General features: G+C 38.0%; 1 protein-coding gene across 1 annotated transcript; it reads left to right on the plus strand.

Moving 5' to 3' along the window:
* The first annotated feature begins 1,328 nt into the window (after window positions 1–1,328).
* LOC131694563 (transmembrane protease serine 9-like) lies at window positions 1,329–12,501 on the plus strand. Its single transcript, XM_058983041.1, has 7 exons — window positions 1,329–2,448; window positions 9,751–9,898; window positions 9,999–10,393; window positions 10,467–10,839; window positions 10,891–11,163; window positions 11,230–11,624; window positions 11,714–12,501. Exons 1-7 carry the CDS (start codon window positions 2,383–2,385, stop codon window positions 12,083–12,085), a joined length of 2,022 nt encoding a protein of 673 aa, XP_058839024.1. The 5' UTR covers window positions 1,329–2,382; the 3' UTR covers window positions 12,086–12,501.
* Window positions 12,502–13,003: the final 502 nt, after the last annotated feature.

The raw sequence follows: 13,003 nt of genomic DNA on the forward strand, positions 1-13,003 counted from the left end.
CATCAATCAGTTCAAATTTAGAAGATAGTGGAAATCGATCAAGAATTTGATGAGGAATACGTGTGAATCAACTCTCAAATCGCTCATTTGCAAGTTCTTCGAGGCATCAGGTGGCCAATATGATCAAAGCGACTACGGGCCTGCAAATCAAAGTAATTTAACGCCCATTTTAACCCTCAAAAAGGCAAGCTAAAATTGTGACTTTAAGAACCATCGCTCCAAAGACCCAATGAAATCAAAAACCTTTTTCAGCGAGAGAAACGAAAGCCTGAAAACACTTCATCATTTGTATTTCAAATTACAAGTTCATTGAAAGTAGAGAACTGTAACTAGCCGGGCCTCTGAGACCCCTAGCCATTTTGAGGGTTAATAAGTTTGGCATCATCTAGATATCATGGTGGTACCAGTTAATATGGGGATTTACTGTATGACCACACTTCTCAACCAGTATCTTCAGAACCGAATGTTGGCTCAGAATTAAATTCGATAGCAACCTATACCTTTCATTTGAGACTAAGTTTGATAAAATCGATACGGTCATCTCCGAGTCACCTACATACACACGTTTGCCGAACTCGATGAAGTGAGTCGAATAGTATAAGAGTTTCGGCCCTCTGAGTATCTATTCAAAAGATGATTTTCAGAGTGATTGCATAACCTTTCAGTAATAGAAAGGCAAAACGGTTTATAGAAAGAAAATAATAACTCATAACTCCGGAACCAATACTTCGCTCATATGAAATTCAGTTGCAACCAATGTGGATCATTTATATATAATAATTATATCGGTTTATATGGGAATTTCGCATGTGACCGCATATTTCAACCCGTAACACAGGAACCAGCACTCCGATTCAAATTAAATTTAATAACAGTCAATAGGAATACTGTAGCACCATTGTTTATTTATTTATTTCAAGTCGTCATTGAGCTGTAGCTATAAAACCAAGCAATTTAGAACACATTCCGGTTTATATGGGAATTTCATGCGCGACCACACTCTTCAACTCGTAACTCCGGAACCAGAAATCGGAATCAAATGAAATTCAATAGCAGCCTTTTATTTGATACTAAGTTTGATAAAATCGGTTCAGCTATATCCGAGCAACAGATGTGCAGCTGTTGGCCTCGGTTATAAAGTCGATTTTCAGTGTGATCGCATAGCCTTTCTATAGGAGAAAGACAAAAAATCTGTATGTCAGTAGAACAGATTATTGGTCCGAAAATGAAATCTGTATAAGTGCACTATATTCTGTATATTTGGTAACTCTGGTTTACACGAACCATTCTTCCGTTCAGCTGATGTATTATTTGTATTTGGTGAAAGGTTTTCAGAATATTCGAATCTGGGAGAAGGGAGATTTCATGTTAAACCAGAATGAGCAAATTGGTTTAAAATAGGACATCCACTATAACAGATGAGCAAAATCGCTTATGCATTTTTTGCCAATTCTCCCGACCCGCACATGAAGATATGCAACAATTCGAATTATTTCCGGCGATGCTCATTTATTTTCCTCGCCTATCGTACGCATAAAAATTGAACTGGATCGGACGAGGATTGTCACCCCGATCGGTGCCTCTCTGCTATGTCTCCCCCGGATCGGTCGATTGGACAGCCATAGAGCGCAGCGAGTGATCACCTTAGCATGACTCAGGCGATCATGGAGAAATTTGAAATTGTCTGCAGCGGGTTCATTTTTAATGTGGGTGCTCAATCGTTAACTTATTTGAGGCTAAAGATTGTAATGTGAACATTTTTTTTCGATCAAGCAATATTTATACAATTTTCACACTCGAGAATACAAGAGCAATCCGCCTGCAACGTGACTGATTCGTTTTCGTATCAAACGGATACCTCCAAATCATACAGCAGTAAATATTAAGCCACCCTACTAGGTCCACCAGGCACTTCCAGCTGACGGGCGCACGGGTGAAGGGAAGCGAAGATGAGCTCGCTTTCTTTTCGCGCCCGATGGGCTGCCGCTTGATCCGCAATCGCACAGTTCACCGCACTCAGAATCAGCGAATGTGGTTTAGTAGCCGTTGGCCACGCGCCGAGATTAGATCGAACTTGAAGAAGATCCGCGTGTTTAGTAAATACACCGTTAAACAGCGCGGACCGAAGAAAAGGTTGCCGTTGACCTACCAGCAGCGTTGGCAGTGATAAAACCGATCCCGTGAAGTGAAGATAAGGGAAAAATGGTCTAAGCTGATTGTAAAGACCCGATTTTTGAATGTTTCCAGTTGTTCTAGTCGTGGTTTTCGTAGCGGAACCAATCGTGCTCAAGCAGGCGAAAGTGTGACAAAAATACAATTATTATTGTGAATTATTGATCCGTTAAAGCGAACGAAAGTTAAAAAGAATTACAGAAATCGAAAATGAAGCCTCTAGGTTTAATGCATCTGTTGGTTATTTGCATCCTGACCGGGATGATCAATGCAAAAGTAAGTTTAATTAAAACAGGTAACTTACGAGGATTGTAATGCTATACGATGTCGTCCCAGGAGACACTCGAAGATGTAATTAATCAGGTTCAATAAACCAGGAATATACAAATATTTCCCATTGACGAGTTATTTTTATATTGCTTTCTTTACTTTTTCAGTCTTCTTGAAACTGGTTTTGTATCAAATTCATTACTATTCAAATGATTATAGAGGCTTTTGCAACTTCACACTCTGTGCAATATTTGTATCAAGATCAGAGAGGAAATTCAGATCATTTTGCAGTAGGGAAAATTTTCAACTGAGATGTATTGAAACTAGTCTATATCAAAGAATATTTAAAAGGGAAGACTGATTTTCAATCATTTACAAAGGGAGTTTTTTCAACGTTCATTGATAATTATTGACAACAATTTAAGTTTGTTTATTTTGGTAGCGTATTTAAAATAATTTCAGGCAATAAAGCTTTTGTCGCTGTTTCGAGAACGACTAAAGATATTTCGTAAATAACATGTTGGCACCAGGATCATCCGTTTTTTTGTAGTTTGTCAGTGAGAGGCGTTGAGCCGCGGCATAAAAAAATCAAAAGCACCTTTTTCACAATTTCTATCGTATTCTTGGGATCATGTATTCTTGTGATTACTATCGGATTTTCATTCGTAGTAACGTAAGTCATGTTCGTAATTTAAGGAACCTTATCACGATTTTTGTGATTTTTCTGTGCGTTATTCTTAAGATTACTATCGGATTTTTCACGTGGAATGATGTGGCTCATGTTCACAATTTCAACATTTTCGTAATTATTCGTTGCGTTATCGTCATACTTTATTCTTGAGTTTAAGATCAGATTCTAGCTTAGTCCTGTCACTAAGTTAGTGTCGAATTCTGATGAGACGAAGTCGAAACACAAATTCCATAACTAATTTAGTTTTTTCACGTAATGTAATGACTCTATTTAATGATTTCAGAAGCTTAGCTTTCGTAATTTTAACACAGAGTAACGTGGCAATACGAAGTGGATCAAGAAAGTGTACTCGATTGCGGGTACTTTATGGTTTTGTGAAATATTTCGCAAACATGTTTTGTAAATCTGTACTTAATTGTTGATATTCAGCGCAATTTTCGTTTTATTTACAGACTTCCCACTGAACCTTACCAACCAAAAGTACAAGGTTCTATTAGTTCTTATTACATATACCTGCTGCTTAAAGCTATAAATACAACCTCTACAAAGGCATATTACAATTTCAGTTTTAAACTATTTTAGTTTAAACATTTTCGCTAAAACTCTGAAAACCATAGCTGAGAATTTTTGTGTCAATCTTCCTTCTTCCTTGTGTTAGAAACGATTGAATTTGCTCGCAATATTATTCGAAAGGGTCCGAACTTACAATGTTGTGTGCTGTCCTGATAAATACTGTTTACTTTGAACAATTTACAGCAAATGTTTCCGGTGAAGTTTTCTTGCCTCAACTGGAGTTACTGGAAGGGATTTTTCTCCCTGAAGCATCAAACTGTATTACGTGGGAGTGATTGAGCAACTATGGCAGACAGCTCCAAGGAGTCGAAGGCGGACCTGAATGATAAGGGAGTATTTGATTTTTTTCTTATAGAGCATTGTTATTAGTCGTAGGGTAATTTCGGGAGACATGCCGAGTAGGGGTGAGATGCTAGTATCTCGTATGTAAAGTCACTTTTGTGAGGTAATGAGATATTGTGAGTTTGTCTTTCGAGGAGTTACATCACTGGATATGCAAAGTAATCCTTATTATTGACTCACGAAGGTTTTATTAATGATTATGTGCGACCAGTTGCTGATGTTCTAGAGCGAATCAGTCATGACCATGGAACTAGACTCAGCAATAAACCTGCTGGCATGAGTCCAACTGTTACATCTGAGAAGTTCATTTTAAGCTCATAGCTTCTATAACGCATAATCATCTTTTTGTTTCACTTGTTTCCTTTCTGTCAGTCATCAACTGAACAAAAATAACCATTCTGGCATGCTCCAATCTATTTATACTTATCACTAGGAAATTATCACATATATTTTTTTTCTCGAAATTATCTCCTAAGAACAATGAAAGTTTAAAGCACAGGTGCATGCTAATGCTGATTTTATTTTTGGATCGTGGTCGCTCTTGGTTCGCTCTGACTGTTATTTTAATATGGCTTCTGTAAATATTAGAGCGAACCTAGAGCGACTCGGATCTAGAAACGAAGTTAGCATTAGTTTGGAGGAAAGCGAGCAAAGGCGCTAACCTAGGCATAATGAACCAGGGCAAGGTGTAAATACTTCTGTCCCATCCCAAAGGACCAAAGGAGTGACCTTAGCCTTCTTAGCAAAGTCACTCCCAACGTTTTCTCATAACCCCCTGTAAACTGAAACGGTCGGTACGGTTGTCCTCGTTTCTTCCTCATTCATGTTTTAAAACGATTCGTTGGTTGAATTGTTCATTAAATGAATAATTCAATTGCCGTATAATATTGAAACATCTTCGAACCCAACACTGCACAGTAGGCCTGGCCATTTTAATATTTGCGACATATTGTAATATGCTTCAAATATAAATGTTGACAAGATAAACACTAAAGAATACCTGCAGTGATTTCCAGGATGCTTTTCAATACTGGCTGTGTAAAAGTTAGAATAGAATAGAATAGAAACTCTGAAAACCATAGCTGAGTTGAAATTTTTTATTTTTCTAGGAACTCCATTGAACGACCGTCAACACTGCAGTAATACTACTGCATTTTAGCAGTTGTCGGATTTGTTCTCTACACCTACCAACAAATAGCCAAAACTGCAAAATCATGGTATTTTTTAATAGTAGTGAACTTTATTAAATAGTATGTCTAACATTAAACATGTCCTACTCCACTATCTGGGACTAGGTATCATTATAAATCCTAAAGTAACGAAACTATGTAAAGTTTGCCCGATTATAACCCGGTTATTACTAAATGGTCTTTAATAATTTATACACTAGCCGATTCAGAAACGCCTAACTTAAACATAGGTAATAATTGAATAACTGGGCAATAAAAGCAATCTATTGAAAATCGGTAAAATTGAAAAGTTCACAAATAGCCAAAATTACCATTGATGAAGCAGCTTTTTCGGGAAAACCCGTTAATAAGAAGCGCCTAGGTGACTTAGTCAAATAAAACAGGATATAAAGAGATGTGCCACGTGCCTGAGTCATTTGTTGCTCGCATGCCAAACGAGCCGCACCATGACTATATCGTCCGGACAGTACAATGAGCGGTACATACCATGGATTTTCTTTAGTGGAAGCATTAACCCGCACACAGTTAAGCAGTTATTTCGGGTGCCAGTACTACTTGCACACGTTTCCTTGCTGTATGCAAAATTTGCCGTGTGCTCGTCGATTCGAAACTTTACATACATGCAAAGTATAGAAATGCGATAGGTGCGAGTCGTGTATACACGATGATTTGCAAAGTATGGGGGTAGAATGGGATTAAATTGACTTCATCACTGCAGGGTGCTACGTGTGCGCGCTGCTTGTGGGTTTGCGTTGTTACAAATAAACTAGTTTTAATATTTGTGTGTGCGTTGGGTTGACGATTCGAAGGGAAGTCTCATTCCATGATGTTTTCGGCGGCTTGTAGGCACGTAGAATAATGAGCCTACTGGCGCAGACGTTACATATTTCGGATATATGTGATGAGTTTTTTTATCACTAATGCATCAGACAACTTGCTTGTATAGGCATTTCGAAAACACGAGCTGACTCAACTGGGTTGACAAAATCTCTTCCAGTAACAAAACTATTCGAAATTTTAAAACAAAATGCTACACTGGGGTTGTAATTGTTTCAGTTCAAATTCCGCATTGAAACAACTACATGAAATAAAACGCCGTCAGACATGCACTGTGTTCATTGTATTAGCTTCAAACTAGACACGGCTTACTTCAAAAATTGTCAAAATTTCAGATTTGCACGGTGATAACACTAATTTACTAAATTATTTTGTTTGTTTATTGATTATAAAATAATCAATCTAAAGCAAATGCAGTGAAATATTAGACAAAGTTCAAGGCCTTGAACAGTCACAAAGCCAATTTCTTCAACAATTTTAATGAATTGTACGGTCAAATCAACAAATAATAAGATAAACTTTCTTGGTTAACTTAATTATTGTATTTATAAAAAAAGATAAAAAAATTTATAAATTTATAAAAACTTTTCAGTAGAGTTGCATGTAAACGTTTGTTGGTTGTGATTGTAAACTTCAATTTTGAGGCAGAATCCATAATAAAATTTTGCACAACGCCATCTACTTTACGTTATAGACATTAATTCGTCGAAAATTTCACATCATTGAAGAAGGATGTTTTGTGCTAATCTGTGAAAATATAGAACTTGCTACTTATCCGTAGACCATAAATCTCTAGGCACAGTCAATTCAGCTCAAAAATTTCGAAGCAGCCGTGTAGTCAGCGATGTTGTAAATTTATGTCTTAGTATAGTGACATTTGTTTATTGATATTCAGCGAAATAATTACCAAGTTTTACCTATCAAACGTCACTTTTACAGAGATCTCAAAAATGTGTTCGTGTGGATCTCAGCTGTTAAGAAAAGATGACATTCGGCAGAAAAAGTTAATTGAATACTTCACACTGACGTCACAAATAAACTCGATGTTCATTTTTGACAGTTCGCTTGTACTGTTTAGATGGACTTAGAAAATCAATTTGCGATTTGCTTCGAGCGAATCTAGTCGTCCACTAAATTTTTATATGTCCATGTAAAAAGTGCGTCAGTAAAAAACCTAATTGTGTGGAAAAAATGACTTATTCATTTGATTCCATCTAATAGCCATTGATCCTTGGTTCAGCCGCATACAATCAGCATAGTGAGCTTGGAGCGACGAACCATGAAAAATGCGATGAATCCTCTCTCAATCGCCATGTTTGTGCAATCCAAGAAGTCAGTGAACACGCACTAGTAGCGAGTTATTAAAACTATGCTAGAAATGACTCGAATGTCAGCAGAATTGAATACTTTACGCTGACGTCACAAATGAACTCGAGTGTTCATTTTTGACAATTCGCTTGTACTGGTTTACATGGACTTAGAAAAATTATTTGCGATTTGCCTCGAACGAATCTAGTTGTCCACAAAATATTTCTAAGTCCATGTAAACAATACTAGTGAACTGTCAAGAAAAGTGAGGTTAACTGTGCCAGTAAAGAACCTAATAGGATGGAATCAAATAATTTACGGTGACGTCACAAATGAGCTCGAGTGTTCATTTTTGACAGTTCGCTTGTACTGTTTACATGGATTTAGAAATAATATTTGCGATTTGCTTCGAGGGAATCTAGTCTAAGACTATATAAACAGTACTAGTGAACCGTCAATAAAAGTGAGGTTAACTATATCAATAAAAAACCTAATTGAATTCTGAATAAATCAAAATCCAATAACTCATCGAATGCATTCATTGACTTGTTCAGTGGATTCCATATATATAATTCCAATAATAAGAATGAGTCGTGGTATGCCTCGTTTCTGCAGAGCTGTAGGCATTAGATAGTTTCGTCAGTTTTTTCGTTCGGTTCGGAAACCTTTTAGTGATTATAAGCCGCCCTAATAAATATCGCATGATTCAAGAGCATAACGACCTGTTCAAGGAATCATCAAAACAATATGTGGAATCGTTGCACTATATGGGTTAAAGTTCGTGTATACTTTATTTTTATTAGGGCGGAGAATTACGCGAAAATATAACACAACAGTTTGAATATTGCTTCTATCTCATATGACTTCGCAGGCTAGGACTGTAGGACGACGCTTTTGACTGTTGGGAATGACTAGAGATAGTCGTGTCACATTTGGAATGCGATAGAAATTGTGAAATTCAAAATTAATTCTTCAAAAAGGCTAAAGAGATGTTTATAAACAAATTCATTATACCGCTACAGAGTGAAGAGTTATCAACGAACCTTTAGGTTTGTTGCCAAAATCTTTTATCCCTTTTGAAAAGTTTATATTGATTTGTATATAAAACTACAATAAGTAATTTTACGCGTTGGATATTTACCACATAAAAACTTATTCACTCCAAAATCTGTCTGTTAAACATATTTTCAAAACGATTTTGTCGGGACGATGCCGGATATCAATGTTTTTTTCTAGCCCTTTGAGATCTCTTTGTTTTGTGTTGTCATGTCGCAATTTTGCATATCGAAGGGCTAAATGAGAACACAAGTTGTTTCAAAAGTCAGCCTTGCGTTATGGAACGTTTGTGCAGGTTGAGTATACCAGATGCAAGTGGTGCCAAATTCACGACGTTTAATAAAATTCAAAAATTCTTTTAATATTACAGAATTGATAAAATTGGTTTAATGAGTAATATTTATCAATCAAATTATCCATGCGTTTAAACCAAAATGGAAGGCTTATTACTACCGCAAATAGCAAGGTGCGGCGTGTACGTTTCGGTAAATGTCTCAATATATTGTCTAGATTTTTAGAATTGTTGAATACGAACATTTTCTTCTCACGCATCAAACCTCTATCTTCTGCTATTAAAAAGATATAAGTACTTCTAATTTCAAAAATTGGCTTTATGAAATCAATTTTGCGACATTTTAAAAAATATCGTGATCGCTATAATTGGCTCAATTATGCCACGAATTATGACCTTATGGGCCCTATACTCTGTCACGTCACCTAGTGAATAAAACAGTTTTTAAAACACCCTGAACTTTGATTTTAAATTTCTTTCACAATGAAAAGTATGACAGATAGAGCTTACGTGTCTTCAGCGAACTTTTTAGAATTCTACAACTTCAAGGTAGTATGACTCCATCTAGAATGATTAAAAAGCTGACTATTTTTATCTTGGAATATTTAGAATCACGCTAACCAAAAAAGAGGTATGTGGTACATAAATCAGATTATTAATGCGTTTGTAGTCAATGATTCTCAAAAACCAAACAACCAAGAGGTACATATTAGTTGGTAAATCTATTACCTTGTACGCAGCTCGCCTGTATTAAAATGTTTCTAGCTCGGAAAACAGAGCCGAGTGACCCTAAGGTTAAAACCTCCATAACCGCTATAATTTCTTTAACATTTCTTGTATTGTTTGAATATTGTTAATCGAAAAAGTGTCGATGGGCTTCGTGGACATTTTTATATATTCTTTGCAATGAATCATTGTATGATATACGATAAACCATACATCATACTGTTCACTACCATATCCAAACGACAACCCCATTTTAACCCTCATAATCTCTCACGGTGTGCTGCCCTTTCCAGACGACCTATGACACCCATACCCAACCCGCGCCACGACAGCAACCCACCCAACGCAATCCATTTCTTCAATGGTTAGCGAGTTTAATTGGAACCACTACAACAACCCAAGCCCCACCCCTGAATCCGCCAAACAACTGTACCGAATGTAGTAAGTATGTTCGAAGTCGGTATCGGGGAACAACCGACTTCGTCTTAAGCAGAGCTATCTAACCTAACACACAGACACACCAAAACGTCACATCTTGCAGAATGCGGACGAATCAACCAGGCAACGCGAATAGTGGGCGGAACGGAAACTCGCGTCAACCAGTACCCGTGGATGGCCATACTCCAGTACGGTGGTACGTTCTACTGTGGCGGTTCGTTGATTTCCGACCGCCACGTGCTAACTGCGGCTCATTGCGTACACGGATTTAATCCGGCCAAGATCAGTGTCGTACTGCTGGAACACGATCGTTCGAATACGATGGAAGCTAGAACCATTACCAGTAAGGTGGAGCGTGTGATCAAACACAACGGATACAATCCGAGCAACTACAACAGTGACATCGCGATTCTGAAGCTGGATCAGATGCTGAAGTTCGACGAAAGGTTGCGACCCGTTTGTTTACCTACGGCGAAGAAATCATTCACTGGATATGATGTAGGTTAAGTTGGGATTGTGCAAGGTGTGGTTAAAACTAACACTAGTAATATTGTTTTTCTTATATTTTCAGGGAATCGTGACAGGTTGGGGAGCTACTGCGGAGAATGGCGCGATATCTGTTACCTTGCAGGAGGTTATTGTGCCGATCATGTCCAATACCGATTGTCGGAAGAGTGGTTACGGTGAGAAGCGGATAACAGATAATATGCTTTGTGCGGGATTCCCTGAAGGGAACAAGGACTCGTGCCAGGGTGATAGTGGGGGACCACTACATGTGATGAACAAGGAAAAGACAATGGAAAACATATATCAAAATGCTGGCATTGTCTCTTGGGGTGAAGGATGCGCTAAACCAAACTATCCGGGAGTGTATACAAGGGTGAATCGATTCCGGACCTGGATAATGGCCAATACAGTTGATGGGTGTTTCTGTTCCGAGGACTGATCGAGCTACAATAAAAACAATGTACAGTTTATCAGCTTTCGTCTGTAAAATCCGAACTACACACCTGGAACTGTTGGAGCTTGGTGGCTGATTAATCATGCTATAACTCATTACATTTCATCGAGATATGAACAGATAAATCATCACATCCACATGCTTAGCTTCCGCACGAATCTTTTCTTTTCCTTACAGGTAATCCAAGAACCAGAGGAAGCAGTCCCAGCAAATAAAGGAAACCCCTTTCTGGAATGGCTGGAGGTACTAACCGGAATTCAACGACCAGGGCCTCCTCTAAAACCAGCTGAGAATTGCACCGAGTGCAGTGAGTGCTCAGCTCTTCGATACCGAACATTTTGTCCAAGAATATTCAGAAATGTTTCTTTTCCAGAATGCGGCCGTACCAACCAGGTTAACCGCATCGTCGGTGGAATGGAAACCCGAGTAAATCAGTATCCCTGGATGGCGATCCTCAAGTATGGTGATTCTTTCTACTGCGGCGGTACACTGATTTCGGATCGGCACGTCATGACCGCAGCGCATTGTGTTCACGGATTCAACAAGCAAAGGATTAGTGTCACCCTGCTGGATCATGATCGGTCCTCAAGCACGGAGACGGAAACCATCACGTCCAAGGTGGATAAGATCTACAAACACAGTGGCTATAGCCCTTTCAACTATGACAATGACATCGCTATACTGCGGCTGGAAACCATTATGCAGATGAACGACAAACTGCGTCCGGTGTGCCAACCCAGCTCCGGCGAATCTTTCGCTGGATATGATGTAAGTTTTTTTGTGATTCATTGATCTTTGACTGCAAATGTTAAAATTTTATGTTGTGTTATTTTGGTCCATATATGACACATTTGTAGGGTATCGTGACCGGTTGGGGAACGACCACGCAAGGCGGTGATGTTTCACCTACCCTGCAAGAAGTGTCCGTGCCGATTCTGTCCAACGAAGAATGCAGAAAATCAGCTTACGGCGAAAAACGTATCACCGATAATATGCTGTGTGCTGCCGTTCCTGAGGGAGGAATGGATTCCTGCCAAGGGGACAGTGGTGGACCGCTGCATATCATCAGCAAAGAGATGGAATCGGAGAGTATCCACCAGCTGGCGGGTGTAGTTTCCTGGGGTGAGGGCTGTGCCAAACCGGATCATCCGGGGGTGTATACCCGGGTTAATCGATACGAGGGATGGATACGGAACAATACTATTGATGGGTGTTACTGTACCCAGTAGGATTGGAATGGTCGAAAAAGTAAGCACCCTAATAAAAATAAATTATACACGAACTTTAACACATATAGTGCAACGGTTCCACATATTGTTTGGATGATACCCTGAACAGGTCGTTAGGCTCTTGAATCATACGACGTTTACTGGGACATCTCTTCGACGAAACTTGTGTTCAATAAATTTTAGAAAATGCGGCTGGATAGAATTTTGTTTAGCGAGTCGGTCGATATCATTTATGCACGCATTTAAAAACCACTAACTTGTTAACAAAATCGATCAACTAAAGTACTGACATTTTAATGTTAGAATGTTATATTTAGATTAGGTATAAGCGAACACTTAACCATTCCTCAAAATCTAATCATTGAGAGGCAATGTGCAATATTTTACTGTTATTCACTTATTCATGTCTACATCCTTATCAGTATATTTCAAATTTAAACTATGTAAAATAAAATTACAATTCAAAAACAATGTACATGGAAAATATAACAAAACCTAAAAAATATTACTCCGTTGCATCGTATCATCTAAATTACAACTAAAATGGGTTATTTCTCCAATCCTCCAATCTTCAATTTCTCCAATCGGAAATGGGGTAAGAAAGCACTAAGAATATCATTTTGTAGGTTTTTTTTATTAATCTTTGAGGGGCAAAATATAGAAAATATTTTTGTACAATGTTTCGGGTGACATTTCAAACTTTTCACTAAATATTATTTTTTGTATAGTAGTTCAAGAACTATACACTGTGTACTTTATCAAAAATCTTTTTTCCGTAACCTCAAATCGGATGCTGTTTTGATGCTTTTTAACAAAAATCTTCAACTTGGTAAGCGCTGCCTGTTTTCTAGGTCATCACCCAAGGAAATGATTTGAAGTTTGACAACTCGTTAATGAAATCGATGATATACGTAAGAA

This window comes from Topomyia yanbarensis, chromosome 1 (assembly GCF_030247195.1).
Source record: "Topomyia yanbarensis strain Yona2022 chromosome 1, ASM3024719v1, whole genome shotgun sequence".
NCBI lineage: Eukaryota > Metazoa > Arthropoda > Insecta > Diptera > Culicidae > Topomyia > Topomyia yanbarensis.

Excerpts from the sequence above, each read along its gene's own strand:
- LOC131694563 (XM_058983041.1), top strand. The coding sequence starts at position 2,383 with ATGAAGCCTCTAGGTTTAATGCATCTGTTGGTTATTTGCATCCTGACC. Across the intron at positions 11,164-11,229 it reads TGAGAATTGCACCGAGTGCA|AATGCGGCCGTACCAACCAG; the intron begins GTGAGTGCTCAG and ends TTTCTTTTCCAG. Across the intron at positions 11,625-11,713 it reads AATCTTTCGCTGGATATGAT|GGTATCGTGACCGGTTGGGG; the intron begins GTAAGTTTTTTT and ends ACACATTTGTAG.